General features: G+C 45.8%; 1 protein-coding gene across 3 annotated transcripts in view; it reads left to right on the top strand.

Moving 5' to 3' along the window:
- The first annotated feature begins 1,484 nt into the window (after positions 1-1,484).
- MCTP2 (multiple C2 and transmembrane domain containing 2) overlaps positions 1,485-26,674 on the top strand; it is a 170,179-nt gene continuing 144,989 nt past the window's right edge. The window contains exon 1 of one of the 3 annotated variants that reach the window (XM_060694771.2): positions 1,485-1,582. Coding sequence is in view for 1 of the 3 variants with exons in the window: in XM_060694770.2 (XP_060550753.2) it covers positions 24,518-24,616 (99 nt within the window). In the remaining 2 variants the exon portion in view is untranslated. Of the gene's footprint in view, positions 1,583-5,525; positions 5,624-24,465; positions 24,617-26,674 lie in introns of those variants that run through there. The other 2 variants (XM_060694772.2, XM_060694770.2) reach the window with 2 other exon arrangements.

The raw sequence follows: 26,674 nt of genomic DNA, 5'->3' as shown, positions 1-26,674 counted from the left end.
GATCAAATCTATCATCTTATTATTGTTGTTGTTTTTCTTTCTCTGTTGCCAGCTACTGTTGGAAGGGTCCCAGGGGAATTTCTCACTTAACAACATACATAAATCTTGGGGGCTCTATTGCGGTCGTCTGAGGACTACCTGTAGGTGCCTTGAGTTGAGGGGGACTTCTCCTTTTTGCCCCATCTCACTTTTACTCTCCCCCCACCTGAACCCAGTGCATAACAATGACAACTGGTGTGTGTGTGTGTGTGTCTGTGTCTGTGTGTCTCAACAGCCCTACCTGTTGAGGTGTTGGTTACCACCTTTAAAGCGCTCCATGGCATAGGACCTAGTTATCTCCGAGACCGCCTTCTGCCACCGACGACCTCCCATCGACTCGTGCGCTCCCACAGAGAGAGCCTCCTTGGGGTGCCATCAGCCAAGCAATGCAGGCTGGCGACCCCCAGGGGGAGGGCCTTCTCTGTGGGGGCACCCACCCTCTGGAATCAGCTGCCCCCAGAGATAAGGAGAATCCAAGACCTCAGCGCCTTCCGCCGCGCCCTTAAAACCCACTTTTCCCAGCAAGCCGGGCTGGCTTAAGAAGAAATTTTTAAATGTTTTAATTGGTTTGTGATTTTTAATTTTTGGGCCCAAATTTATATATATTTTAATTGCTTTTTTAATATTTGTATTCCATGTTCTTAATTCTGGCTGTACTCAGGGAGAAGGGTGGTATAGAAATTGGAAATAAAATAAAAAATAAATAAAATAAAATAAAAAGAGCCTTGATAGTATAGTGGTTTAGTGCACCCTGTTATTAAGACCAGCTGCCTGCAATTACTGCAGGTTCGAATCTCGCCAGGCTCAAGGTTGACTCAGCCTTCCATCCTTTCTAAGGTAGGTGAAATGAGGACCCAGTTTGTGGGGGCAATAAGCTGACTTTGTATAAAAATATACAAAAGGATGAAGGCTATTGCTTAACGCATTGTAAGCCGCCCTGAGTCTCCGGAGAAGGGCGGCATATAAATCAAATTAAAAAAAAAAAAAAATCTTGCCTGCCTCACTTCACGGGGTCTCCTGAAGCAATTCCCACCGTCCCAGCCCCTTCCACAGATGGCCAGAGTGGATAATAAAAAAGCACCGGCCTACCCTGCAAGGCTGTTGTGCCACACACACAAAAAAACCCCCACCAACCTGGATTCTTCTCACAGACTCCAGTCCAAGGATTGGCGAACACAGGAACCCCCATTTCCCCCCCCTCTCCTTGCTCAGATGAGGGGACGACGACGACGACGCCCCCCCCCAATTCCCCTTCCCATCTTCCAGGGGCGGGGCCTAGTCCAGGGGGGAGGCGGAGCTTCTCCGGCCGGCGGGGACCGCGAAGGAGGAGGAGGAGTGTGAGGCGTGGGGATTCCTCCCGCGGGGCGTCCCTGAGGTGGCTTCTCCGGCTCCTCCTCCCCACTCGTGTCCGCCCCGCCCCGCCCCGTCGGAGGCGGTTCGTGGGGGGGGAGGAGGGAGGAAACGGCGCTTGAGAAGAAGAAGGAGAAGAAGAAAGAGGAGAGCAGCGCGGGGGCGAAGCTCGCCGAGCCGCGCTCGTGTGCAGGTAAGGCTGGAGGAGGCGCGCGTGGGATGGGGAGGGGGCTAGGATGGGGAAGGGAAGGGAAGGGAAGGGGGGTTAGGCTTTAGGGACCCACTTGTGAGGGCATATATGGACCCGGCTCCAAAGTCACTGGTGGGTTCCCACGACCTGTTGTAGCCAGTGGCTGAGCTCCGGCAGAGACACGCGTGGGATGGAGGGGATGGAGGGGTAAGAGGTGGGCAAAGAGGGCATCTAGACCTGGCCTCGAGATGCCCCCTTTGCCCGGAAAAATCTCTGGTGGGGTCCCACGACCCCTTGTAGCCAGTGGTTGGCTCCGGCAGGTAAGGGATAGAGACACGCGTGGGATGGAGGGGAAGGAGGGGGGGTAAGAGGTGGGCAAAGAGGCAAGAGGGCATCTAGACATGGCCCCGAAAAGCCACCTTTGTCCGGAAAAATCTCTAGTGGGTTCTCACGACCCATTGTAGCCAGTGGCTGGGCTCCGGCAGGTAAGGATAGAGACACGTGTGAGGGTCCTGGGATGGGGGGAAGGAGGGGTAAGAGGTGGGCAAAGAGAGGAAAGGGCATCTAGACCTGGCCCTGAGAAGCCCCCTTTGCCTGGAAAAGTCTCTGGTGGGTTCCCACGACTCATTGTAGACAGCTGACCTGTGTGGTTGGGCTCCGGCAGGTGAGGCTGGAGACACGAGTGGGGGGTGGCGATGGGGAAGGGAGAAGGGGTTAGGCTTTAGAGATCCCTCTGGAGGGGGGCAAATGGGGGCGAGGGCATATGCACCCGGCTCCAAGAATGCCCCCTTTGCCCGGAAGAATCTCTGGTAGACAGCTGTCACTCGTGGTTGGGTTCCTGCAGGTGAGGCTTGAGACATGGGGGAGGGTCCTGGGATGGGGGAGGGAGAGGGTTAGACTTTAGGGAGTCCTTTTGAGGTGGGCAAAGAGGGGAGGGGGCATCTAGACTGGCCTTGAGAAGCCCCACTCTGCCCAGAAGACTCACTGGCTGGGTTCTCACGATGTGTCTGGCCTCTGGCAGGTTAGGCTGAAGATGCAGCCTTACTCATTCCCCTGGGATGGGAAAGGAGGAGGGGGTTAGGCTTTAGGGACCCCTTGGGAGGTGGGCTCCGGTAGGTAAGGCTGGAAACATGCGTGGCAGTCCTGGGAAAGGGAGAGGCAGAGGGAGGGAAGGAAGGAAGGGCAAGACTTTAGGGACTCATTGGGAGATGGGCAAAGTGGGGAGGAGGGCATCTAGACTGGCCCCAAGAAACCAGGGCCCGGAAGACCCCTCTGGATGGGTTCCCATGACCCCTTTCTAACCCGCTGAGTTAGAGACCTGGTGAGCGGCCCTCTGCTTTCGTCCCATGGATGAGTTTGTCTAAAGGAAAAGAGGCCATGCTTTTGCTCTCTTGGCAGCTTCTCAGGCTGAGTTGACCGTTCAGACGTGTGTCAGGTCGTGGATGGGAGAAGCAGGTTATAGGGAGGTGGGGGGCGGGGGGGAGAATGTTGGCTAAAAGGAAGGGATGCAGGATTTGGCAAGCCGGGTGGGAAAAGTAAGAGAGGAGGGGGTTTGAGGTTGGATGGTGGAGACCAGTGATGGGTTTCAAAATTTTTTACTACCGGTTCTGTGGGTGTGGGTTGGTGGGCGTGGCTTGGTGGGCGTGGCAGGGGAAAGATACTGTAAAATCTCCATTCCCACTCCACTCCAGGAGAAGGATACTGCAAAATCCCCATTTCCTTCCGATCAGTTAGGACTCGGGAGGCAGAGTTGGGGACGGGGGCAGTCAGCATTTTTACTATCAGTTCTCGGAACGACTCAAAATTTCCACTACCGGTTCTCCAGAACTGGTCAGAACCTGCTGAAACCCACCTCTGGTGGAGACCCCCCCCCAAAAGGCAGCAGCTGTATCTGGCTTGGGTCCGACCTTGAGGGGTTATGTGGGGTGGGGGTGGGTGGGGGCTAAGAAGCCCCTTATTCTCATTTTTGAGGAAGCTGGACTTGATTTGGTGGTCCTGCTGCAGAGGTTGAACCTCGAAGCAAGACCCTAAAGCAGTGTTGGCGAAAACCTTTTCGGCACCGAGTGCCGGGAAAATAATCTTCCGGTTTCCAGTGCGCACATGTGTGCCGGCCACCTGGTCTTCCAGGTATTGGCATGCATGAAGCGCAGCTGGCTGGCGCTCACCGGAAACCAGAAGAGCAGTTGCACAGTGTGCATGTGCGTGCGGGAAACCCGGAAGATCATCTTCCCGGGGTGCGCATGCACACCGGACTGCTGCTCTTCCGGTTTTCGGCACTCCCGCGCATGTGAAGACCAATTGGTCTGGAATGGCAACGGGCGATGGCTCGTGTGCCCAGAGAGATGGCTCTTCGTGCCACTTCTGGCACACTGTTGTGGCTCCGTTACCTGAGCCTGTGTCATTGGCAGGAGAGGACTCAGAGAGTGAAGGAGAGGAGTTGGCAAGGCCTCCCTCTCCAGGACCCTCCTCTCTGGCAATGCCTTCGGTATCCGCCGAAGGGCAAGAGATAGGGCCGGGGCCAAGCATGTCCACGCAGCCACAGGTGGACAGTGATGAGGGTAATGAGTCTTGGCTGGATCCACGCCAGCGTCGCAGAGATAAGCGCGCACAACAGAAGAAAAGGCATGTCCGAGATTAGGCTGAGTCACTGGACCACACCCCACAGGATATAAAAGGGAGCGTGGTGGCCAGTCAAGCCTTGTGACGAACAAAGCTGAAAGCTTCCACGCCATTCTGCATTGCCGGACTTTTGCTATAGACTTTGCTGGATTATCTCTGGACTTGATTTACTCTGTAATTATTGAACATTTTACTTTGATGTACCAGAAGCGGAGAGAAGTTATCTCTTCCCTTCATGAGTAATAAACTCTTGGCAGGCAGCCACTAGGTTGCTGCCAAGTTCCGTTATCATAAGGAAAAGGATTTTGTCGGCTGGTTTGGTTTTTAACTCTTGGACGTCTGTTGGTGTGTGTGCGTGTGGGACGGGGACAGAACATCCGCATGCCATAGGTTCACCATCACAGCCCTAAAGAATGTTTCCCCCCCTAAAAAAACGGGCAACCCCAAAGATTCATGGGAAGGAAACTCAACCCATGAGGTCATCTAGCCTTTCCCAATCTGGTGCTCTCTAAGACCAGGGGTGAAATGCTTCCGGTTCGGACCGGATCGCCCGATCTGGTAGCAATGGAGGCGGGTGGTTCGGAGAACTGGTAGCAAAAATCCCTGCGCGCCCCACCCCCATCATGCCCACTGAGCCGCACGATCATCAGAGCCTTTTTTTTTTTAACTTTTCAAAGTATTTTTTCTACAACCTCTTTGGCCGAAAAAATGCTTTTAAAAGTAAAAAAAAAAAAAAGCCATCGCGCGGCTCAGCTGGGATCGTCAGAGGCTTTTCAAAGCATTTTTTCCTGCAACCCCTTGGCCGAAGAGGTGGTAAAAAAAATGCTTTGAAAAGTCTCTGACGATCCCAGTTGAGTTGCCTGATTGGCAGAGAGGCTTTTCAAAGCATTAGAAAAAATGCTTTGAAAAGTTAAAAAAAAAAAAGTTGGCCACGCCCACCTAGTCACATTACCCACCACCACCAAGCCACGCCCACAGAACCGGTAGTAACAAATTTTACATTTCACCCGTGGATGAGGGGCTCCAATCTTGCAGCTGCCGTTTTAGTTTCGCTTCTGATCAGCCCACCCTCAATTCATCCGGTGGATGAACTGAGAAAGGCGTATCAGGGGAAGGAGGATCCCACTCAATTTCCGTGGGTCTGAGCAGGTTTCTAAAAATGCTCTGCCACTTTTCCCCTCTCGCTTGGGGAAGGCGCTCTCTTATTTGTCCAACTCTGGGCAAAGAGCGTTGTTGCTTTTGTCTGCCTACGGATTTTCTGCCAAACCAGTCCAACCTCTGTGGCTTGAAAGTACAAAAAAGCTTTGCCAGGCTTTTCTTGGCAGTTGGCAGTTGTATCTGAGGTGGGTTGGAGTGTGGAGAGAGGGGGTACAGGTGGCCTGAGTTTGCAGAACAGGGGAGGCGATCTTAAGGCGATCTTGCAAGGTAAGGTAAAAATCTCCTCCTTGACTGGCGTTTAGCTCCTGGGAACTTCATGCACTCATCTGTGGAATTGCCCTTTGCAGCTGTGTGCAGAAGTGTTTGGCTGGGGTCTTCACTTCTCAGTGTAGCCCGCTCTGGACTTTCCTAGTGGTCTCCTTTCCAAGCCCTAAGCAGTCATGATCCACCTTTAGTTTCTCATTCTTAAGTTTTGTGAAGTTGACTAGGGGTTGCTGTCCAGTTGGACAAATTCACTAAGGATATGTCCAGATTTTACACAGATGTTGCCTTTCCAAATAGGCTGAGAATAGAGAATTTCAGGCTTTCCCCTGTAACTTGAACCCTGGATTGATGCAACCTTTCTTGCCACCGTTGTTAAGTGAATCACTGCAGTTGTTAACTTAGTAACACGGTTGTTAAGTGAATCTGGGTTTCCCCGGGGACTTTGCTTGTCAGAAGGTCGCAGAAGGGGATCCCGTGACCTTGGGACACTGGGACCGTCATAAATATGAATCAGCTGCCAAGCATCTGAATTTTGATCTGGGGAACGATCTACAATGGTCGTAAGTATGAAAAACGGTCATAAGTCACTTTTTTCCCCCACTGCCGTTGTAACTTTGAACGGTCGCTGAACAAACTGTTGCAAGTCGAGGACTACCTGGGGATGGTTTAATAAGTACCTTCCCTGCTAAGGTCACGGCATCAAGCAGCAGCATGTCGGATTGACCCTGTCCTGTAGCCATCCAGGTTTTTCCCAACCATCTGGCTGCCAAGGTTGATGGATTTACGAAGCACCTTTGGAGAAAAGCCACAGCTAATTTATGGCTTTGAAAGCTCCAGTTCAGACATGGGTGTGTGTGAGAGAGAAAAAGAAAGAGAGAGAGAGAGAGAGAGAGAGAGACGGAGACAGAGAGGGAGAGAGAGAGAGAGAGAGAGAGAGAGACTGTTTGTATGTTACTTTGCAGGCTGCAAAAGTGGAGATTTAAAAAAGGCCAGAAGGAATAAAACAAAAGTATGATTTGCAGAAATTAAACCTGCGGTAATAACACACGCACAAAAAAACTTGTGGCATTCTCGCTTTCTCTTCCTGAAATTATTTCCAAAAGCCCACAGGGTTGAGATTGGTTAAAACTTGGCAAGCCCTCCAACTCTTTGTGGTTGCTATTTTGATGTTTGCGTAACAGGCTCTGAAATCGTGGCAATTGGCAGTACAGTTTCATGGACTTGGCACGTGCTGGCCCTGCCTCCTATGCCAATGGGAACGAAAAGTGTGGTTTCCTTCTGTAATTGGTGATAACTGAAAAGATCTCGAGGCTGAAGGAGGAAAGCGACACATTTGACCGCATTGTTACAGTTATATTGCATTGCTTAAATCATGTTCAGGACTGGGGGCCACAGATGACAATGAAACATGTATTCCTTTGATAGAAATTGACCTGAGCTTTTTTTTTTTTTTGGTATGTCTGTTTGCGATGACGTGTTGCAATCATGCTTAGGACCTTTCCAATTATCATGTGAAGTGTGAATGGAATGGAATGGAATGGAATGGAATGGAATGGAATAGAATAGAATAGAATAGAATAGAATAGAATAGAACAGAACAGAACAGAACAGAACAGAACAGAACAGAACAGAACAGAACAGAATAGAATAGAATAGAATAGAATAGAATAGAATAGAATAGAATAGAATAGAATAGAATTCTTTATTGGCCAAGTGTGATTGGACCCACAAGGAATTTGTCTTTGGTGCATAAGCTCTCGGTGTACATAAAAAGACAAGATACGTTCGTCAAGAATTATAAGGTACAACACTTAGTGATAGTCGTAGGGTACAAATAAGCAATCAAATCATATTAGGAAACTGTCAATATAAATTGTAAAGATACCAGCAATGAGGTTACAATCGTATAGTCATAAGTGGGAGGAGATGGGTGATAGGAATGATGAGAAGATTAATAGTAGTAATGCAGACTTAGTAACTAGTTTGACAGTGTTGAGGGAATTATTTGTTTAGCAGAGTGATGGCGTTTGGGAAAAAACTGTCCTTGTGTCTAGTTGTTCTGGTGTGCAGTGCTCTATAGCATTGTTTTGAGGGTAGGAGTTGAAACAGATTATATGTCCAGGATGCGATGGGTCTGTTGTTGGTGTGTCTGAGATGGGGTCAGTTGTAGGAGGCTTGGCTGTTGTTGGTGTGTCTGAGATGGGGATTGTGGAGATAGGTGGCTGTAGTAAAACACGTTCAGGTCATCTGCCAGTTGTTGATTTTCTTCATCCTGGGAAGGCTTAATTAATCAACTAACAGAGTTGGAAGGAACTTTGGAGGTCTTCTAGTCCAATCCCTTGCTCAGGAAAGAAACATCATACCCTTCCAGATAAATAGCTTTCTAATCTCTTCTTAAAAATCTCCAGTGATGAAGTACCCTCAGCATCTGGAAACAAGCCATTCCACTGATTATTTGCTCTCACTGTCAGGAAATTTCTTTTTATTTCTTAGTTGGTTCTCTCCTTGATTAGTTTCCATCCATTGCTGCTTCTTCTGCCTTCAAGTGCTTTGGAGAAAGGTTGACCACCCTCTTCCTGATGACTATTAGATATTCCTGATGATGATTAGGGGACTGGAGGCTAAAATATATGAAGAACGGTTGCAGGAACTGGGCCTGGCTAGTCTAGTGAAGAGAAGGACCAGGATAGACGTGATAGTGGTGTTCCAATATTTAAGGGGCTGTCACAGAGACGAGGGGGGTCAGCTTATTTTCCAAAGCACTTGAAGGCCAGACAAGGAATAATGGATGGAAACTGACCAAGGAGAGATTCAACCTAGAAATAAGGAGAAATTTTCTGACAGTGAGAACCATGAACCCATGGAACAGAAGTTGCCTTCAGAGGTTGTGGGAGCTTCATCACTGGAAGCTTTCAAGAAGAGACTGGACTGCCATCTGTCAGAAATGGGGTAGGGTCTCCTACTTGGTTGGACTAGATGACCTACAAGGTCCCTTCCAACTCTGTTATTCTGTTACATTCCTTGTGGCAGCCCCTCAAGTATTAGAAGACTGTTATGTTATGTCGTTAGACATAATTCGATATACCCATTCCTGCAAATGTCCTTTGAATGTTTTAGCCTCCACTCCCTAAGAGGTTCTCCATTTTGGGGGGGGGATTAGGGAGAGAGATCCCCACCTTTAAAAAAGCTCTTAAAGATCTGGCTGTTCTCCCTGGTCTTGGGGCTGGGACAGATGGGGGCCCCTGGGTGTGTTTGTTATTTTTGTCTTCTGTTTGTATATTCAACTCAGATTTCACTTTGTTTGGGTTTGAATTGCCTTTTTTATCTTACATAACTTGCAAATTGCCCAGAGCTGGAGTTGAGTAATGTTCAAATTGAATCCAAATGTAAATAAATAAAACCAGCTAACTTGTCAACCAACTAACTAACTTGCCATCTACCTAACTAATTTGTCAACTAGTTTTGCATCCTACCCCAGATTTTTCTCACGTGAACAAAACTTACACGCCAGTTGGGTCTCTGTAAACCAGCAGGATAACTGGTGATCTGACTTTTCCATTTCAAAGACAAACTTCTGCTGCTTGTTATGGTGAAGAAAGTGCCATCTATGAACTTGTATGTTCCTACTCCCTTTTTACTTACACCTTTGCTGTAACAGACAAAGTTATTCCATTGGTTAATTGCTCTCACCGTTAGGAAATTTCTCCTTAGTTCTAGGTTGCTTTTCTCCTTGATTAGTTTCCATCCATTTTGCCAAGATTGTCTACTGGGACAATTTCTTCTCTGAGTCCTTTGAAGCTTCTGCTTGTGTCATCAGTGTTGTTATCAAGCCATGAGCCATGGTGGCGCAGTGGTTAGAGTGCAGTACTGCAGACTACTTCTGCTGACTGCCGGCTGCCTGCAATTTGGCAGTTCGAATCTCACCAGGCTCAAGGTTGACTCAGCCTTCCATCCTTCCGAGGTGGGTAAAATGAGGACCCAGATTGTTGGGGGCAACAGGCTGATTCTGTAAACCGCTTAGAGAGGGCTGTAAAGCGGTATATAAGTCTAAGTACTAGTGCTATTCCTTCCTTCCTTCCTTCCTTCCTTCCTTCCTTCCTTCCTTCCTTCCTTCCTTCCTTCCTTCCTTCCTTCCTTCCTTCCTTCCTGTACAGTGGTTAGAATGCAGTATTGCATGCTATTTCTGCCAGCTGCCAGCAGTTCAATCCTGACTGGCTCAAGGTTGACTCAGCCTTCCATCCTTCCGAGGCGGGTAAAATAAGGACCCAGATTGTTGGGGACAAGAGTCTGACTCTGTAAACCGCTTAGAGAGGGCTGTAAAAGCACTGTAAAATCTAAGTGCTATTGCTATCTAGTCTTCTGCTGGCCTGCCCTTTGACTGCCTTTGATTTTTCCTGCATCAGGGTTTCCTTTCCTTCGCATCATTTGTCCAGAATGTTTAAGCTTCAGCTCAGTTATCAGTGCTTTCAGCAGCAGTCTGGATTTATTTCACTTACTGCTCACAATTTCTTAGGGATCCGAGACATTTTTAGCAATTTTCTCCAGCACTACGCTTCAAAGGAATCCATTTTTCTTCATCCAGTCTTTCTATGGTCCAGCTTTCACACCTAAACGTTGCCCTTTGGAAGGCGGTGCTTTAACCCTGCCAACTCTCGTTGGGAGCGTGATGATTATATTAATCATTTCCAATAAACACTTGGCTGTAAGCAAGATGGTGAAAGTAGGAAGATCAGGGATGCAGATAGCGACACCTCCCCCAAAGAACGCAACCTTCCTGTGGGTTGAAACCCTTTCTGAACATCGAGGCTTCGTCAGGAATGTTTTCAGAGCCCTGCAATTCCTGGAGAGGTTACACGTTCTCTCCCCAGGCCATCCTACCCAAAGGCTGTGTTGGTGGGTACCATGGGACAAGTTGTCCACTTCTGGAAAACAATGCCATAATGAGAGGCTTTTCTACATTTAGAAGGTACTATGAGTCAAATGGGATGTGGTGGCTCAGTGGCTAAGACGCTGAGCTTGTCAATCGAAAAGTTGGCAGTTCAGCGGTTCAAATCCCTAGTGCTGCATAATGGGGTGAGCTCCCGTTACTTGTCCCAGCTTCTGTCAACCTAGCAGTTCGAAAGCAGGTAAAAAATGCAAGTAGAAAAACAGGGACCACCTTTGGTGGGAAGGGAACAGCGTTCCGTGCGCCTTTGGCGTTGAGCCATGCCGGCCACATGACCACGGAGACGTCTTCGGACAGCGCTGGTTCTTTGGCTTTGAAACGGAGATGAGCAGCACCCCCTAGAGTTGGAAACGACTAGCACGTATGTACGAGGAGAATCTTTACCTTTATGTGTCAGAGTTCAATATTTTTGGAAGAATAAATGTTGAAAGAGTCTTTTTTTTTAAAAAATGAGAGCATTTGAGGCTGGGTTGGAAATGTTGGGGGGTTCAGGAATTTGAACAATGCCGCCCTATTGTTCCTGGTGACCACAGACAGCTTGGCTTCAACCAACACATTCAACTATCACATTCTTTGTGATATTAAGCCTTTGTCCAATAAAGAGCCATACCTGATGTACTTCCGTCTGCTCCTGTTGATTCCGCAGGTTTGTTTGGAATGCTGGTGCCTCTCCCAAACAGGCTTGTGCATATAATATAATATTACCAGTGCAATAAAAACATTTCTTGAGAAATAGGGTGGCCCTGAAGCCACAGGAATTCTTGACGCTGTGCCATTCAAGACACTGTATTACCTGGATGATACTACGGGCTTCACCTGGCTACTGAATTGACATCTTTTCTGGTATCGATAGAAGAGAAATATAGCTCACTGTTGAAGTGTGGGGCTCTTGATGTTATCAATAACAGTTGGAAGGGACCTTGGAGGTCTCCTAATCCAGGAGACTCTATACCAGTGATGGCTAAGCTTTTTGCCATCGCGTGCCAAAAGCGGGGGGAGTGCAGGGTGGTCGCGCGTGCATGTGCCCACACCCATAATTCTATGCGCCCTGCCCCCCCATGTATGTGCACGCGACCACCCCATGCTCCCCCCGCTTTTGGCATGTGATGGCACGGTGGACCCGATAGGCCCATATTTTTTGCCCTCCCCAGGCTCCAGAGGCTTTCTAGGAGCCTGGGGAGGGTGAAAACAGCCTCCCCCCCGCCCCCTGGATGCCAGAAACAGCCCATTTGCTGACTTCCGGTGGTCCCAGAAGGCCCGAAAATCAGCTGTCCAGTAAGTGCATGCGTGCTGGAGCTCAGCTAGGGCAACGCTCGCATGCCCACCAATATGGCTCCGTGTGCCACCTGTGGTATGCGTACCATAGGTTCGCCATCACGGCTCTATACCATTCTGCACAAATGACTGTTCAGTCTCTTCTTGAAAAGAGGAGAGAGCCTGAGTGGCGCAGCAGACTAATGCTACTGTTAAAGGTAGTATTTAGCTTCCAGCTGCCTGCAATTACTGCGAGTTCAATTCTCACCAGGCTCAAGGTTGACTCAGCCTTCCATCCTTTCTAAGGTAGGTAAAATGAGGACCCAGTTTGTGGGGGCAATAAGCTGACTTTGTATAAATATACAAAAGTATGAAGGCTATTGCTTAACACACTGTAAGCCGCCCTGAGTCTCTGGAGAAGGGCGGCATATAAATAAATAAATAAATGAAAAATCTCCAGTAATGGAGCATCCACAACTTCTGAAGGCAAGTCCCCAGAGGTGCTTTCTCAAAAGGCAACTGGACTTTGTTTTTCCTTGAAGATGTTTTGCTTTTCATTCAAGAAGCTTTTTCCATTCTTCAGCAAGCCATGCCACTGGTTGATTCTTCTCACTGTTAGGAAATTCCTCCTTAGTTCTAAGTTGCTTCCCTCCTTGATTAGTTTCCATCCATTGCTTCTTGCCCTGCCCTCAGGTGCTTTGAAGAATAGTTCTTCTTTGTGGCAGCCCCTAAGTATTGGAACACAGCTATCATGTCACCCCTAGTCCTTCTTTTCATTAGACTAATGCTGGGAACGATTGAGGGCAAAAGAAGAAAGGGGACGACAGAAAACAAGGTGGCTGGATGGAATCACTGAAGCAGTCGGCGTGAGCTTAAATGGACTCCAGAGGATGGTAGAGGACAGGAAGGCCTGGAGGAACGTTGTCCATGGGGCCACGATGGGTCAGACATGACTTCGCAACTAACAATAACAAACTGCAACCGTACTTCATATGTTTTAGCCTCCAGTCCCCTCATCATCTTTGTTGCTCTTCTCTGCACAAAGACGCTTTATTTTTCCTGGGTTTGCGTGATGCATTGAATCACAAATTAATCAACCATGGTTAAGATTAACCCAGGCTGCAAGTGCAGGCGTGGCAATTTTCACCCTTGTAGATAATGCACAAGTGCAAAGACAAGCCGTATCTGAATTCCTCAGGAGTTTCCAACTTGGGGCAAGCATCTTTCTCGTCCCCTCTTCCTCCGCTGCCCACCTTCTTAGCATTTTTGGTTGACCGGATACTGTACTGAAACTGTTTGCTTAGGAGAGGTGAATTTCCTTAGATCAGCCTGTTGCGTAATAAGTGTTTATGATCAAGTTACGCCTCTAGGGTGAAGAGTTTTGTAAGGAAATTAGTTTTTCTCGAGAACCGGCTGTGGTGGAAGCTTGCGCCATTCGTATCTTCTGGGCCGGTGTTTCTCAACCTTGGCAACTTTTAAGATGTGTGAACTTCAACTCCCAGAATTCCCCAGCCAGCATGCTTAAAACTGCCAAGGTTGAGAAAAAAAAAACTCCACTGTCCTTGCATCCTGGAGGGGAAGAGTTGCGTTTCTGCAGAACGTCTGAATTTGAAGTTTAGATAAACATCGTTGGGCATGTTATATGAATCTGCCTATAACAACAACAACAACAACAACGACAACAACAATAACAACAACAACCAAGTACCTTCTTAAAATATATGATGTTCCGAGTAGTGCAGATTTTTGCAGTTCCGCTGGTGTTATTGCAGGAAGCTGCAATTTCTTGATGTGTTTTGTAAAATTCTTGGACATGGTACCAAGTGCCCCGATGACAATGGGTATCACTGTGACATGTTTCATCCATAGCCATGTAGTTTCGATGGCCAGGTCGAGATATTTCATGATTTTTTTCCAGTTCTTTTTCTTTGACTCTGGTGTCTCCTGGTACAGTGATGTCAATAAATTGTACGTTTCAATTTTCGACAACTGTGATATTTGGCGTGTTGTGTTCCAAATGAACGATCCGTCTGTATTCGAAAGTCCCACAAGATCTTCACCTTCTCATTTTCTATAACTTTTTCCACTTTATGTTCCCATGAGTTTTTGGTTACAGGTAAATTGTATTTTTATTTATTTATTTATTGATACGGGTTGCTGCCAGAGTCCTAAGTATCGACCAAGTATCTTCTTAGAATATATGATGTTCTGAGTAGCGCAGTTTTTTGCAGTTCCGCTGGTATTATTGTAGGAGGCTGCAATTTCTTGATCTGTTTTGTAAAATTTTTGGACATGGTACCAAGTGCCCTGATGACAATGGGTATCACTGTTATATGTTTCATCCATAGCCGTGTAGTTTCGATGGCTAGGTTGCGATATTTCGTGATTTTTTCCAGTTCTTTTTCTTCGACTCTGGCATCTCCTGGTACAGCAATATCAATAAACTTCGGCCCTCAACAACCGTGATATCTGGCGTGTTATGTTCCAAATGACGATCCGTCTGTATTCGAAAGTCCCACAAGATCTTCACTGTCTTTTTCTACTTTGTGTTCCCATGGCTTTTCGGATACAGGTATGTCGTATTTTTTACATAATGACCAGTGGGCTAATTTAGCAACTCGATCATGTCTAGCTTTGTAATCAGTTTGTGTGATTTTGCTGCACTCACGTATTAAGTGTGAAACAGTTTCAACTTTGTCGTTGCAAAGTCGGCAGTTTGGATTGTTGGTGGATTTTTGTATCTTCGCTTTCATGGCCTTAGTTTTTTTTTTTTTTATTTGATTTATATGCCGCCCTTCTCCGGAGACTCAGGGCGGCTTACAATGTGTTAAGCAATAGCCTTCATACTTTTGTATATTTATACAAAGTCAGCTTATTGCCCCCACAAACTGGGTCCTCATTTCACCTACCTTAGAAAGGATGGAAGGCTGAGTCAACCTTGAGCCTTGGCAAGATTCGAACCAGCAGTAAATTGCAGGCAGCTGTGTTAATAACAGGGTGCTTTAAACCACTGTAGTACCAAGGCTCTTGTTTGTAGTGCTTGTTCTTGAGCGGAGAGTATTAAACCTTCTGTTTCTTTCTTGATGGTTCCTCTCTTAAGCCATGCCCATGTCAAGTTGTTATCACACTTTCCTTCAATATTTTTCAAGTGCTGTCCATGCAAAGCTTTGGTTTTCCATCCATTTAATCTGTCATCCAACCGTTTTCCCTTATATTCTGCCTTTGTTTCTGTTGTTTTTATAATGTTCTCCGTTTTCACAGCCTGCAGCAATCTTTCTGTGCTTTGGTTCACATGATCATTCAAATGTCATTTTTCTTCTTCTACAGTTTGATGGATTTGCAATAGCCCTCTGCCCCCTATTCTTCTTGGCAGGTACAACCTGTCGGTGTCACTTCGTGGATGTAAAGTGTGGTACATATTTAAAAGTTTGCACATTTTCCGGTCCAGGTTTTCCAGTTCAGCCACAGTCCAGTTGATGATTCCAGCTGGGTAGCGTCCCACAATTCTCCTAGTCAGCATGCTGGCTGGGAAATTCCACACATCTTAAAAAGTTGCTAAGGCCGGTAACACTGAATTAAACATTATTTATTGGGTGGTTGCAAAAGGAGCAGTGGGGATCAAATGTTCCATCAGAGGGAAGATCAGTCTCCAGTTTTACGTTCTCTTAACCTCACGCAGGTTGAGAACCAAAAGCAAGCTCTTCTGAGAAGAATAGGTTGATCATAGTTAGAAGAGAAAGTCTTAAGATAGTGAAGTAACCTCATAGCAGATCCTTAGATAACTCACAGCACTTTGATTTATCAAGGGAAACCAAGTGATGAAAGATCTAAGGCCCACTGAAAAGATATTTTCGCTATACAGCAATGATTTCCAGATAATATTCGAAGGTAGTTCCCCGTAGAGTGAATTGGAGTAAAATTAGCAATAATTTTAAGTCATGTCACTAAGTTGTTTTACGGCCAAATCACCAGCAACAGTACTTTCACTGTCCTCTGCGGTGGTCAGATCAGTTCTGGGCCCAGCATTTAAAACTGAAATGCTGATGAGCCACTAGGAGGCAAGCCCAATGGCGTAGTAGTGCTTTGATGGCAAAAAGATGTTTTTAAGTTGCGTTTGTACGTACCTATAAATAGATCTCTGCCATGTTTGCAATGGTGTGGAATGGAATACCCTGTCTGGAATAGTATAGGGTCTCCTGCTTAAGGGGGGGGGTTGGGCCACTGGTGGTCCGCGAGAAAATTTTGCTGGTCCGCAGAAAAATTATTTGCATTTTTTATATTGCACTAAATCAGGGGTCCTCAAACTACGGCCCCTGGGCTGGATACGTGCAATGAACGTTTGTGTTGCTGCAGAGAGTCTCCCCCTTTAGGGTCTCTTTGTGCGGGTCGGAGGGGGCCCGAAATTCTGACTTGGGATCTGCTTCGGCCTCCTGGTGTGGGGCTTTGAGCGAAGGCTGGAGGAAAGTGCCGCTGGTGGCGAAGAGCCGGAGGACCATGTTCCAATGGGACTGCATCATGGCCTGGAACTGGCTGACCATCTCAGCCCGCTGAGTCTCCAGACGCCGGTACCTGGCCTTGCACTCCTGCAGGTCTTCCCTCTGCTTGGAAAGCCTATACTCCTAGCCCTCAGTGAGGTACTTCTGCTGAGCCTCCTTCTTGGCCAGATCCAATTTGAACTGAGCCAGCTGTTTTGCCAACTCTTTCTCATGGTGGCTGCTTAGCTCCAACAACTGCTTTCTGTAGGGGGCCTAAGGAGCCCGGGCGGGGAGGCGAGAAGTGGCTCGGAGGCGAGGGGTGAGTAGAGGCCAGCGAGGCACCCCTTGACATGAGTGACATCGAAGTGGCCACACCCACCCAATCACATGACCACCTAGCCACGCTCACCCAGCCATTCATTAGGCAGAAAATATTAGTGGTCCATGAGATTTAAAATTATGAATTTAGTGGTCCCTGAAGTCTGAAAGGTTGGGGACCCCTGCTCCAAGGTGTTTCCCAAGTCTGTTATTATATTATTCTGTTCTCCCTTAGACCCCAGGAAAACAACACACTACCCCTATTGGAAAATATACAGAGACTGAGGGAAGTAGAAACAATTAGTTTTGAGAAAGGAAACTAAAAGAGTTCCACAGAAGAGAAGGTCAGGAGTGTCAGACCTAATAATAATCTGAAACTGCCCAAATGCAGATTTTGACTGAATGTTAGGAAAAGCTTCTTTGATCAAAGTTGTTTCCCATTGGAACCTATTTCCGAACGAATTAGGGTCTTCTGCATTTCGAGAGGAGTTAAATCGTGTGCGCCGGGAAGCTGAGCTTCTGGTTTCCGGTGTGCACATGCGCACTGATTTCTGGTTTCTTCCAGTTTCTGGCGTGCATGTGTATGTGAAGACCAGCTGGCCGGTACACAACCCGAAAGAGCAATGGGTGACAGCTGGCGGACCTGGAGAGATGGCTCTGTGTGCCACTTTCGGCACGCGTGCCATAGGTTCACCATCCCGGCCCTATACCATTTCATACAAATGGTTGTCCAATTTCTACTTAAAAACCTCCAATGTTGAAGCACCCACAACTTCTGGAGGCAAGTTGTTCCACTGATTAATTGTTCTAACTCTCAGGAAATTTCTCCTTAGTTCTAGGTTGCTTCTCTCACTGATTTGTTGTTGTTAGTCGAGAAGTCATGTCTGACCCATCGCGACCCCATGGACAACGTTCCTCCATGCTTTCCTGTCCTCTACCATCCCCCGGAGTCCATTTAAGCTCATGCCGATTGCTTTAGTGACTCCATCCAGCCACCTCGTTCTCTGCCATCCCCTTCTTCTTTTGCCCTCAATCGTTCCTAGCATTAAGCTCTTCTCCTTCTCATTAGGTGGCCAAAATTCGCTCACTGATTAGTTTCTACCAATTGCTTCTTGTCTTGCCTTCTGGTGCTTTGGAGAATAGGTTGACCCCCTCTTTTTTGTGGCAGCCCCTGAGATATTGGAAGAGCGCTATTGTTAGAAGAAATATCCTTCTGGGTTCAGCTCCAAGTGGGGAAAAAGACACTGGAAACATGGAGACTGCTTGGAAAGATGGTTTAATGGTGGACAGGATCACATGTCTTGAGTTCCTGAACAGAAGAGGGGATGAGGCACAGTGAGCCCCCGGGTTTTATGCCCTCTCTGGCTTTGAACTTCCTGGGGCCCCGAAAGAGTATCCTGATTGGTTGTCAGACTCCCAGGGGGTGGGGGTCTTAGCTAGCCTTGCTGGCTGATGTAATCTTCCCAGTTGCCATGTGGTGAGTTTCTGTTGCTAGATGGGTCCTATTGTGTTGCAGATGATGGTCCATTGACAAAGATTGAGTTTCTGCCTCTGGCCCATTGACAAAGGGTGGGGGCAGGAAGATGGGAGCTGCTCCGTCTTTAAAACATGCTTCTCCATTTCTCATCCAGGGAAACATAATATTCTGCCTTTTAATATTTCCCAAAATATTTCATTGCTCTAGGAAAGGGGTGGGTGCTAACTTCCTACACTATGATATCACTTGTGGTGACATACCCAATTCCTGCAACCGTTCCTCATAAGACGAGATAGAAATCTCGCCAAGGGAGAAAAGGAAATTTCCAAAGACTGTAAGGCACAGTTTCTTCCTTCAATTGTATGTTGTTATGTAATTATTTTCAATTATGGGCAGTTCAAATTGTAAACAATTCCATCTAGTTCCATAATACAGTCAAGTGTTGTGAAAACCATTTGTCGTTCAAGGCACATTAATTGCAACCCTCATCAAGCAAGGTTGCTGGCAGACAAGTTTCTGACTCCCAAATATTGGCTAACATTTTTGCTGGATAGGATTATTTCAACTGGAAAAGGAAAACATTTTTGATCTTGCAGATTATGAGAGCTGAGACAGAGGAGGCTCTTAAAGCTTCTTCTAACTAACTTGATTATGCAAAACCTGGGCTGAATTCACACATTTCTTTGAACCATAATGTTTGTTTTTTTTAAAAAAAATATGGTTTTGGGGTTAATGTATTCTCAGAATCCAGCTCTTAATGGTTGGTAAGCTCTAAGTGAACGCTTTGTCTTTGCAAATGCAATACAATCTGGAAAACCAGGATGAAATCATAGATTAGCACAATCAACAGAAGAGGTCACCTTTTAATGCCCAAGACTCTAAATTGGGTTTTATGAACCCAACCATGGTTTAATGCAATGGTTTAAACCATCTTCTCTCTCCTGCAATGGGATGGAAAATGCTCTCTTGATGAATATTAGAATACTGCATCCAGTTTTGGTCACCACACTATAATACAAATTTAATACAAATTAAAACAAATAAATAAACAAAAAAGATGTTGAGACGCTAGAAAAAGTGCAGAGAAGAGCAACCAAGATGATGAGGGGACTGGAGACTAAAACATATGAAGAACGGTTACAGAAACTGGGCATGGCTAGTCTAGTGAAGAGAAGGACCAGGGGAGACAGGATAGCAGTCTTCCAATATTTGAGAAGCTGCCACAGAGAGGAGGGGGTCAAGCTATTCTCCAAAGCACCCAAAGGCCAGACAAGGAATAATGGATGGAAACTGAAGAAGGAAAGATTCAACCTAGAAATAAGGAGAAATTTTTTGATAGTGAGAACAATCCACCAATGGAATAGAAGTTGCCTTCAGAAGTTGTGGGAGCTTCATCACTGGAAGCTTTCAAGAAGAGACTGGACTGAAATGGTGTAGGGTCTCCTGCTTGGGCAGGGGGTTGGACTAGATGACCTACAAGATCCCTTCCAACTCTGTTAATCTAATCTAAATGTCCTTTGGTGGATATGAATGACTATAGTGTTGTCTTCTGGATTCTTAACTGATATTTGGTCTCATCCCGAGTTGCTCCTGATTCTCAGTGAATCCTTTTTGTTTTCTGCATTCCATGCCACCCAAGATAGCAGGAAAGAGACTTATTCTCCATTGGTCTCCAAGCTGTTTAGTGAATTTAATTAATCAGTGGAACAACTTGCCTGCAGAAGTTGTGAATGCTCCAACACTGGAAGTTTTTAAGAAGAGATTGGACAACCATTTGTCTGAAGTGGTGTAGGGTTTCCTGCCTAAGCAAGGGGTTGGACTAGAAGACCTCCAAGGCCCCTCCCAAGTCTTGTTATTCCATTCTATTCTAGATTGATGCAAAAGAGAGAAGAGAGGTTCAGTCCTCAAATCATGGGAACAGAAGTCCCAAAGAATGCAGTTGCTGAGAATCTAGGACAGAGTTGAATCACTTTCTCTCCTCCCATTATTAAAATTACTCTCTGTAGAAAGTGTTTCTAGGGAAGATTATCTGCTCACACCTGTTTCCTTATTTATTTATTATTATTTTATTGGTTCGATTTATATGCCGCCCTTTTCTGGGGACTCAGGGCGGCTTACAATGCGTTAAGCAATAGCCTTCATATTTTTGTATATACCTGCTTAGTAGGGCTTTCGCCCCCCCGCCAAGCGGTGTTCTTTTTTTATACAAAGTCAGTTTATTGCCCCCACAATCCAGGTCCTCATTTTACCTACCTCGGAAGGATTGGAAGGCTGAGTCAACCTTGAGCCTGGTGAGATTTGAACTCGCAGTAATTGCAGGCAGCTGGTGTTACTTAACAGTGCTTTAGTCTGCTGCGCCACCAAGGCTCTTATTCCTTTTCCAAATACCTTTTCGACATCTTTCTGCAGTTTTGGGGTCATGTGCTGAACCTTTGACTTTGATCTTGTATGTGGACAATATTATACAGGCAGTCCTTGGCTTACAACAGTTCCTTTAGTGACGGCACTGAAAAAGTGACTTATGTCTGTTTCCCACAGTTACAACCTGTGCAGCATCCCCACGGTCACGTGATCGAAATTCAGACGCTTCGCAATTGGTTCATATTTACGACGGCTGTGTCCCAAGGTCACGTGATCCCCTTTTTGTGACCTTCTTACAAGCAAATTCAATGGGGGAACCCAGATTCACTTAACAACCGTGTTACTAACCTATCCACTGCAGTGATTCACTTAACAACGGTGGCAAGACAGGTCATAAAATGCGGCAAAAACTCGCTTAACAAATGTCTCGCTTAAAAAGAGAAATCTTGGGCTCAATTGTTGTCATAAGTCAAGGACTGCCTGTATTCTTTCGAAGGGCCAAATCTGATTTAAAGATAAAAAATGTCAGGAAGAGCAAGAGTTCCTTAATTTTTTTTATTTATTTTTTTTATTTGATTTATATGCCGCCCTTCTCCGGAGACTCAGGGCGGCTTACAATGCGTTAAGCAATAGTCTTCATACTTTTGTATATTTTATACAAAGTCAGTTTATTGCCCCCACAACTGGGTCCTCATTTTACCTACCTTAGAAAGGATGGAAGGCTGAGTCAACCTTGAGCCTGGTGAGATTTGAACTTGCAGCAATTGCAGGCAGCTGATGTTAATAACAGTGCTTTAGTCTGCTGCGCCACCAGGGCTCATCCATAACATATAACGTCTGAATTATGGAGTTTGTCATCTGCACCTCTATAACTGCCTGGTTTGGTTCTGCAACCCAACAAGACAGACACAGACTTCAGAGGATAATTAGAACTGCAGAAAAAAAAAGGGCTACCAACCTGCCTTCCATGGAGGATCTGTATACTGCACCAGTCAAAAAGAGGGCTGTGAAAATATTTACAGACCCCTCACATCCTGGGCATAAACTGTTTCAACTCCTACCCTCAAAAAGACGCTATAGGGCACTGCACACCAGAACAACTAGACACAAGGACAGTTTTTTCCCAAACTCCATCCCTCTGCTAAACAAATAATTCCCTCAACACTGTCAAACTATTTACTAAGTCTGCACTACTATTAATCTTCTCATCGTTCCCACCACCCATCTCCTCCCACTTATGACTGTATGACTGTAACTTGTTGCCGTATCCTTACGATTTATATTGATTGTTCCCTAATATGATTTGATTGCTTATTTGTACCCTATGACTATCACTAAGTGTTGTACCTTATGATTCTTGACGAATGTATCTTTTCTTTTTATGTACACTGAGAGCATATGCCCCAATGACAAATTCCTTGTGTGTCCAACCACACTTGGCCAATAAATAAAAACACTGTCAAACTAGGTACTAAATCTGCATTACCATTAATCTTCTCATCGTTTCTGTCACTCATCTCCTCCCACTTATGCATGACTGTAACTTTGTTGCTTGTATCCTTATGATTTATATTGATATTGTTTCCTGATTGCTTATTTGTTCCCTATGACTATGATTAAGTGTTGTAAGTTATGATTCTTGATGAACGTATCTTTTCTTTTATATACACTGAGAGTGTATGCACCAAAGATAAATTCCTTGTGTGTCCAATCACACTTGGCCAATAAAGAATTCTATTCTATTCTATTCTATTCTATTCTATTCTATTCTATTCTATTCTATTCTATTCTATTCTATTCTATTCTATTCTATTCTATTCTATTAATAGTTAATCACCAAACTATTGTCTAAGGTTTGTGCTATGAAGTTGGATGTTTCTAAATTAGTATTTCTATCAGGACATTCAAATATCTCTTGCCTTCTTCTGTTGGTTTAAAGCTATCCTTGCATAGCTCAAGGTGATAAATTCCAGATGACTAATTTTTTTTTTTTGAAGAAAAAACTTCCCTCCAGGTGCCTTTCTTGCAACATTGGTCTAAAATCCATTGTAGGGAGGAAATACCTGGATCTGATTTTCATTTAGAAGGCAGACTGTGGGCAAATCTTAACTTGACTGAGCGTGCTCTTTGCCAATATCCTAGTTAAGCTGAGGTCAGGATCAGAAATATAAAGCAAAATATAACCCAGCGGGTGAAATTAACATTCTGATCTGCACCATGACATTTTAAGGTTATTACATCTTAAAGTCTTCCCTTTTTTAATGTTCTCCTCATCGCCACCCCCCACCAAAATTGTTTTCCCTCTTCCCTCTGCGGCACTGTTTCCTTGTGTGCCATGCTTTCTGGATCACGGACCTCGCTGACAAGTTTATTTTAATGCTGGTATTTGTAAGCCACTAAGTGGGCCTTTCTGGTGCATTTTTATTCTGTAGTAAAAATATCTCAAATAGCAACCCTGTACTTGAAAGAGAAAATATACATGAGCAGCAATGTTTGCATTTTATGTAGATCAAGGGTGTCAAACTCAAGGCTCGGGGACCGGATCCGGCACACAGGGTGCTTAGATCTGGCCCATGCGGCGCCCTGGAAACAATGAAGGACCGGCTTGCGGTGCTTCTGCCAGCGAAAATGGCACTCCCAAGGTTCATTTTCTCTGGCAGAGGGTTGCAGGAGACCGTCGCAGCTGAAAATGGACCTCTGTCAGGTTTCGAGGTCGTCTCAAATAAATTGCATTTCAAACAAAGTCTTTGAAGGAAAACTCCTATTTATTAAGCACAACATTCTAAAATCCGACTCCATCGAAGCCAACACTGACTTCCAGACCCAAACCCCCTCCCTTTCCGTTCCCCACTCCCCTGCACTCATTGGCCATCTTCCAAGTCATTCTACCCCTAATCTACCGCTCCAACTCAAAGGAATTTCCCCCCTCCCAATCCATCTCCTAGGGCCGTGATGGCGAACCTATGGCACCGGTGCCACAGGTGGCACGTGGAGCCATATCTGTGGGCACGTGAGCATTGCCCTAGGTCAGCTCCAGCGCGCACTGGAGCCACTTAATTTTTGCAGGGACTTTTCTTCAGGGGTGAAATCCAGCAGGTTCTAACAGGTTCTGAAGAACCGGTAGCGGAAATTTTGAGTAGTTTGGAGAACTGGCAAATACCACCTCTGGCTGGCCCCAGAGTGAGGTGGGAATGGAGATTTTGCAATATCCTTCTCCCAGGAGTGGGGTGGGAATGGGGATTTTGCAATATCCTTCTCTCAGGAGTTGGGTGGGAATGGAGATTTTTGCAGTATCCTTCCCCCATGCGTGCGCCAGCCAGCTGATTTTCAGGCCTTCTGGGCCCACCAGAAGTCGGGAAACAGGCCGTTTCCAGTCTCCGGAGGGCCTCCGGGGGGGGGGAGGCAGTTTTCGCCCTCCCCAGATTCCAAGAAAGCCTCTGGAGCCTGGGGAGGGCAAAAAACAGGTCTACTGGACCCACCAGACCATCGCATGCCAAAAGCAGGGGTTGCACGGAGGGGGGGTCATGTGTGCATGCACAGGGGGCAGGCCGCATTGGATTATGGATGTGGGCACGCACACGCGCAACCCCCCTGTGCTCCTCCCGCTTTTGGCACGCGACAGCAAAAAGGTTAGCCATCACTGTCCTAGGGGATATTATCTCCACGGAAAATAAGTAAGTGAAAAGTCAAACGTCCTTTTCCAGACGCCTCCACTTCTCCTTCTTATGTCAGCACTAGAGTAAATGCAGCTTGAAGTGCTGACAACCTCGGGACTTCACTTTCTCTGGCAAAGCGCTTGGGGCATCACCGGCACACCCAACATGAGTGATGTCGAGCTGGCCACACCCATCCTGGCCACGCCCACTCTGGCCCCACCAGGTCAAACACAACCCTGATGTGGCCCTCAATGAAATAGAGTTTAACACCCCTGATCAGTGGTGGGATTCAAATAATTTAACAACCGGTTCTCTTCCAACAACCAGCTCACCAAACTGCTCAGAAAGTTAACAACCGGTTCTCCCGAAGTGGTGCGAACCGGCTGAATCCCGCCACGGCCCCTGATGTAGATGATTTATTTTCCCTCCCAATTGTTCTGCGAAGACTTGGCTGACAAACAAGCAGCAGAAACTGCACACAATGTGGCACGACAAAATAAGTTTTTACAGGTAGAGTACAACCAGTCCCAAATGTCAATTTTTTCATAAGAAACTTGGCAGGGTTGTTTCTTTGTCTTTTAGTAAAAAGAGAAGTAGACGTAACTTCTCTCACAACTCCTTCAACCTCTTTCCGGAGACACGGGCCAAACTGAAATTTGCTTTCTAATGGGAAGAAAAGTAGACAAACTTCTGTTAGAAAGCAAAATTTCAATTAGAACAGCAGTGTTTTTGGAAGGAGGTTGAAGGAGTTGTGATGGCTGTGCCCTAGGTGTCCTTAGTGTAATGTGTTGACTTTGATTTGAGGGATTTCTGGTCCATTTCTTCTCTGATGTCCAAGTCTGTAGGAGAAGAGCAAACAGAGCTAGGGGTGGAGTTAAGTGCGATAGCAGTTTGGAGTCATTATGTTGTCACAAAATCTCAAGTCCAATTCAGTGCTGTAGTTGACTACATTTTTGTGTGTAGGCTTGAGCGATAAATCTGTTTTGAATTGCAACTTGACATATGGTCCTGATCCCTTGCACCTTACACCCGAGTAGTTATATTCACCTCCCAAGTAGGATGATGTGAGGATACAAATACGATAAGATACAAGTTGGAGACAATGTGAGCTTCTGAAGAAAAAGCGAGATATAACTCTTAACAAATGATAAAAATAAATGAAGATTACTAAGAATATGTTGCAGCCCAGAAACACTGTCCAATTTTACTTGTTTTACTTAAAGGCTAGCTCAGGGGTCGGCAACCTTAAACACTCAAAGAGCCACAAAGCCTAACCGGAAGCCCCCCATTCAATTCTGGAGCTGACCAGAAGTCCAGTTCCCCCACCTTAGAGTCTCCTCCTAGCATGGCGTCCATTTTCCTTTGTTGACCAGAAGTCTGGTTCCCCCACCATAGAGTCTCCTAGCACGGCGTCCTTTTTCCTCTGCCGACTGGAAGTTGGTTCCCCCACCATAGAGTCTCCTCCTAGCATGGCGTCCTTTTTCCTCTGTTGACCAGAAGTCCGGTTCCCCCACCATAGAGTCTCCTCCTAGCACAGCATCCTTTTTCCTCTACCTATCCTAACCAAAAGCCCTATCAATTGTAGAGTCAACTGGTGACAGGGAGCCGCAGCAGAGGGATGAAAGAGCCACACGCGGCTCCAGAGCTGCGGGTTGCCGACCCTTGGGCTAGCTGGTTTATTACTGAACTCGCCGCTCAACCCAGAATGCAATTTGAAAGACAGGTAGAACTCTTTTAAGTTTTCAATTTCTAACTTATTCCTTCTTTCCCAGTCTTGGTAATGCTCATTTGAAGAATCAGTGACCAGTCCTGGAGTGAAATGTACTGTTTTGATTTCTTGCAAGTGGTTTGGAGAGGAGAAGAGGAGGAAGTGATTGAGGGATATCTCTTTGCCCCTTGAAAATATCAGGAAGAAAAGAAAAAAAAAAACCTACCAGGTTTTATGGATCACAGTGTAATTTGATGTATTTGGGAACAGGATGTGTGGAAATAGGCAGAGTTACTTCCTCATGGCTGCAGATTAATAGAAATTGGGTGCAAAGTTTCAAAGTGGATAACTCCAGTGAGGTGGGAAGATAAAATCTCAGTTAAAAAAAAAAAGAAAAGAAAAGAAAAGAGGAAATAGCATGTTTTCTATGAAAAAAGCAACATTTTTGACCAGAGTTTGGGGCAAATGAGATTCAGAGTTAAGCCATGTGTGATGATCTTGACAGCTGAAGAAAGGAGAAGAACAAAAACTGCAGATTCATCAATGGGTTCAATTTAACTCTAGGTGAAACTTGTTTTTTCTTTAAAAAAAAATGCATTGAAGAATGAATTGTTTAACCTCGGGGAGGTCTACAGAGAAAATTCAAAGCTGGTGTGGATCTAAATCTGAGAAGTAAAAAAAATAATAATCTGAAATCCCTTTGTTATATAGCCTTATTTTATCAAAGTCAGTTTGGTTTGGGGACACGGATGGGACTTTTCTATTTTATTTATTTATTTATATTTGTCAAGCATATATAAGAAATATATAAGTATAAACATGATTATGAATACAGGAAATGAGTACAAATAAATGGGGAC

The sequence above is a fragment of the Pantherophis guttatus genome, chromosome 13, assembly GCF_059756535.1.
Source record: "Pantherophis guttatus breed Tessera chromosome 13, ASM5975653v1, whole genome shotgun sequence".
NCBI classification, from domain to species: Eukaryota; Metazoa; Chordata; class Lepidosauria; order Squamata; family Colubridae; genus Pantherophis; species Pantherophis guttatus.
Note: the sequence above shows the minus strand (reverse complement) of the source record. Positions and strands in the feature narration are given on the sequence as shown.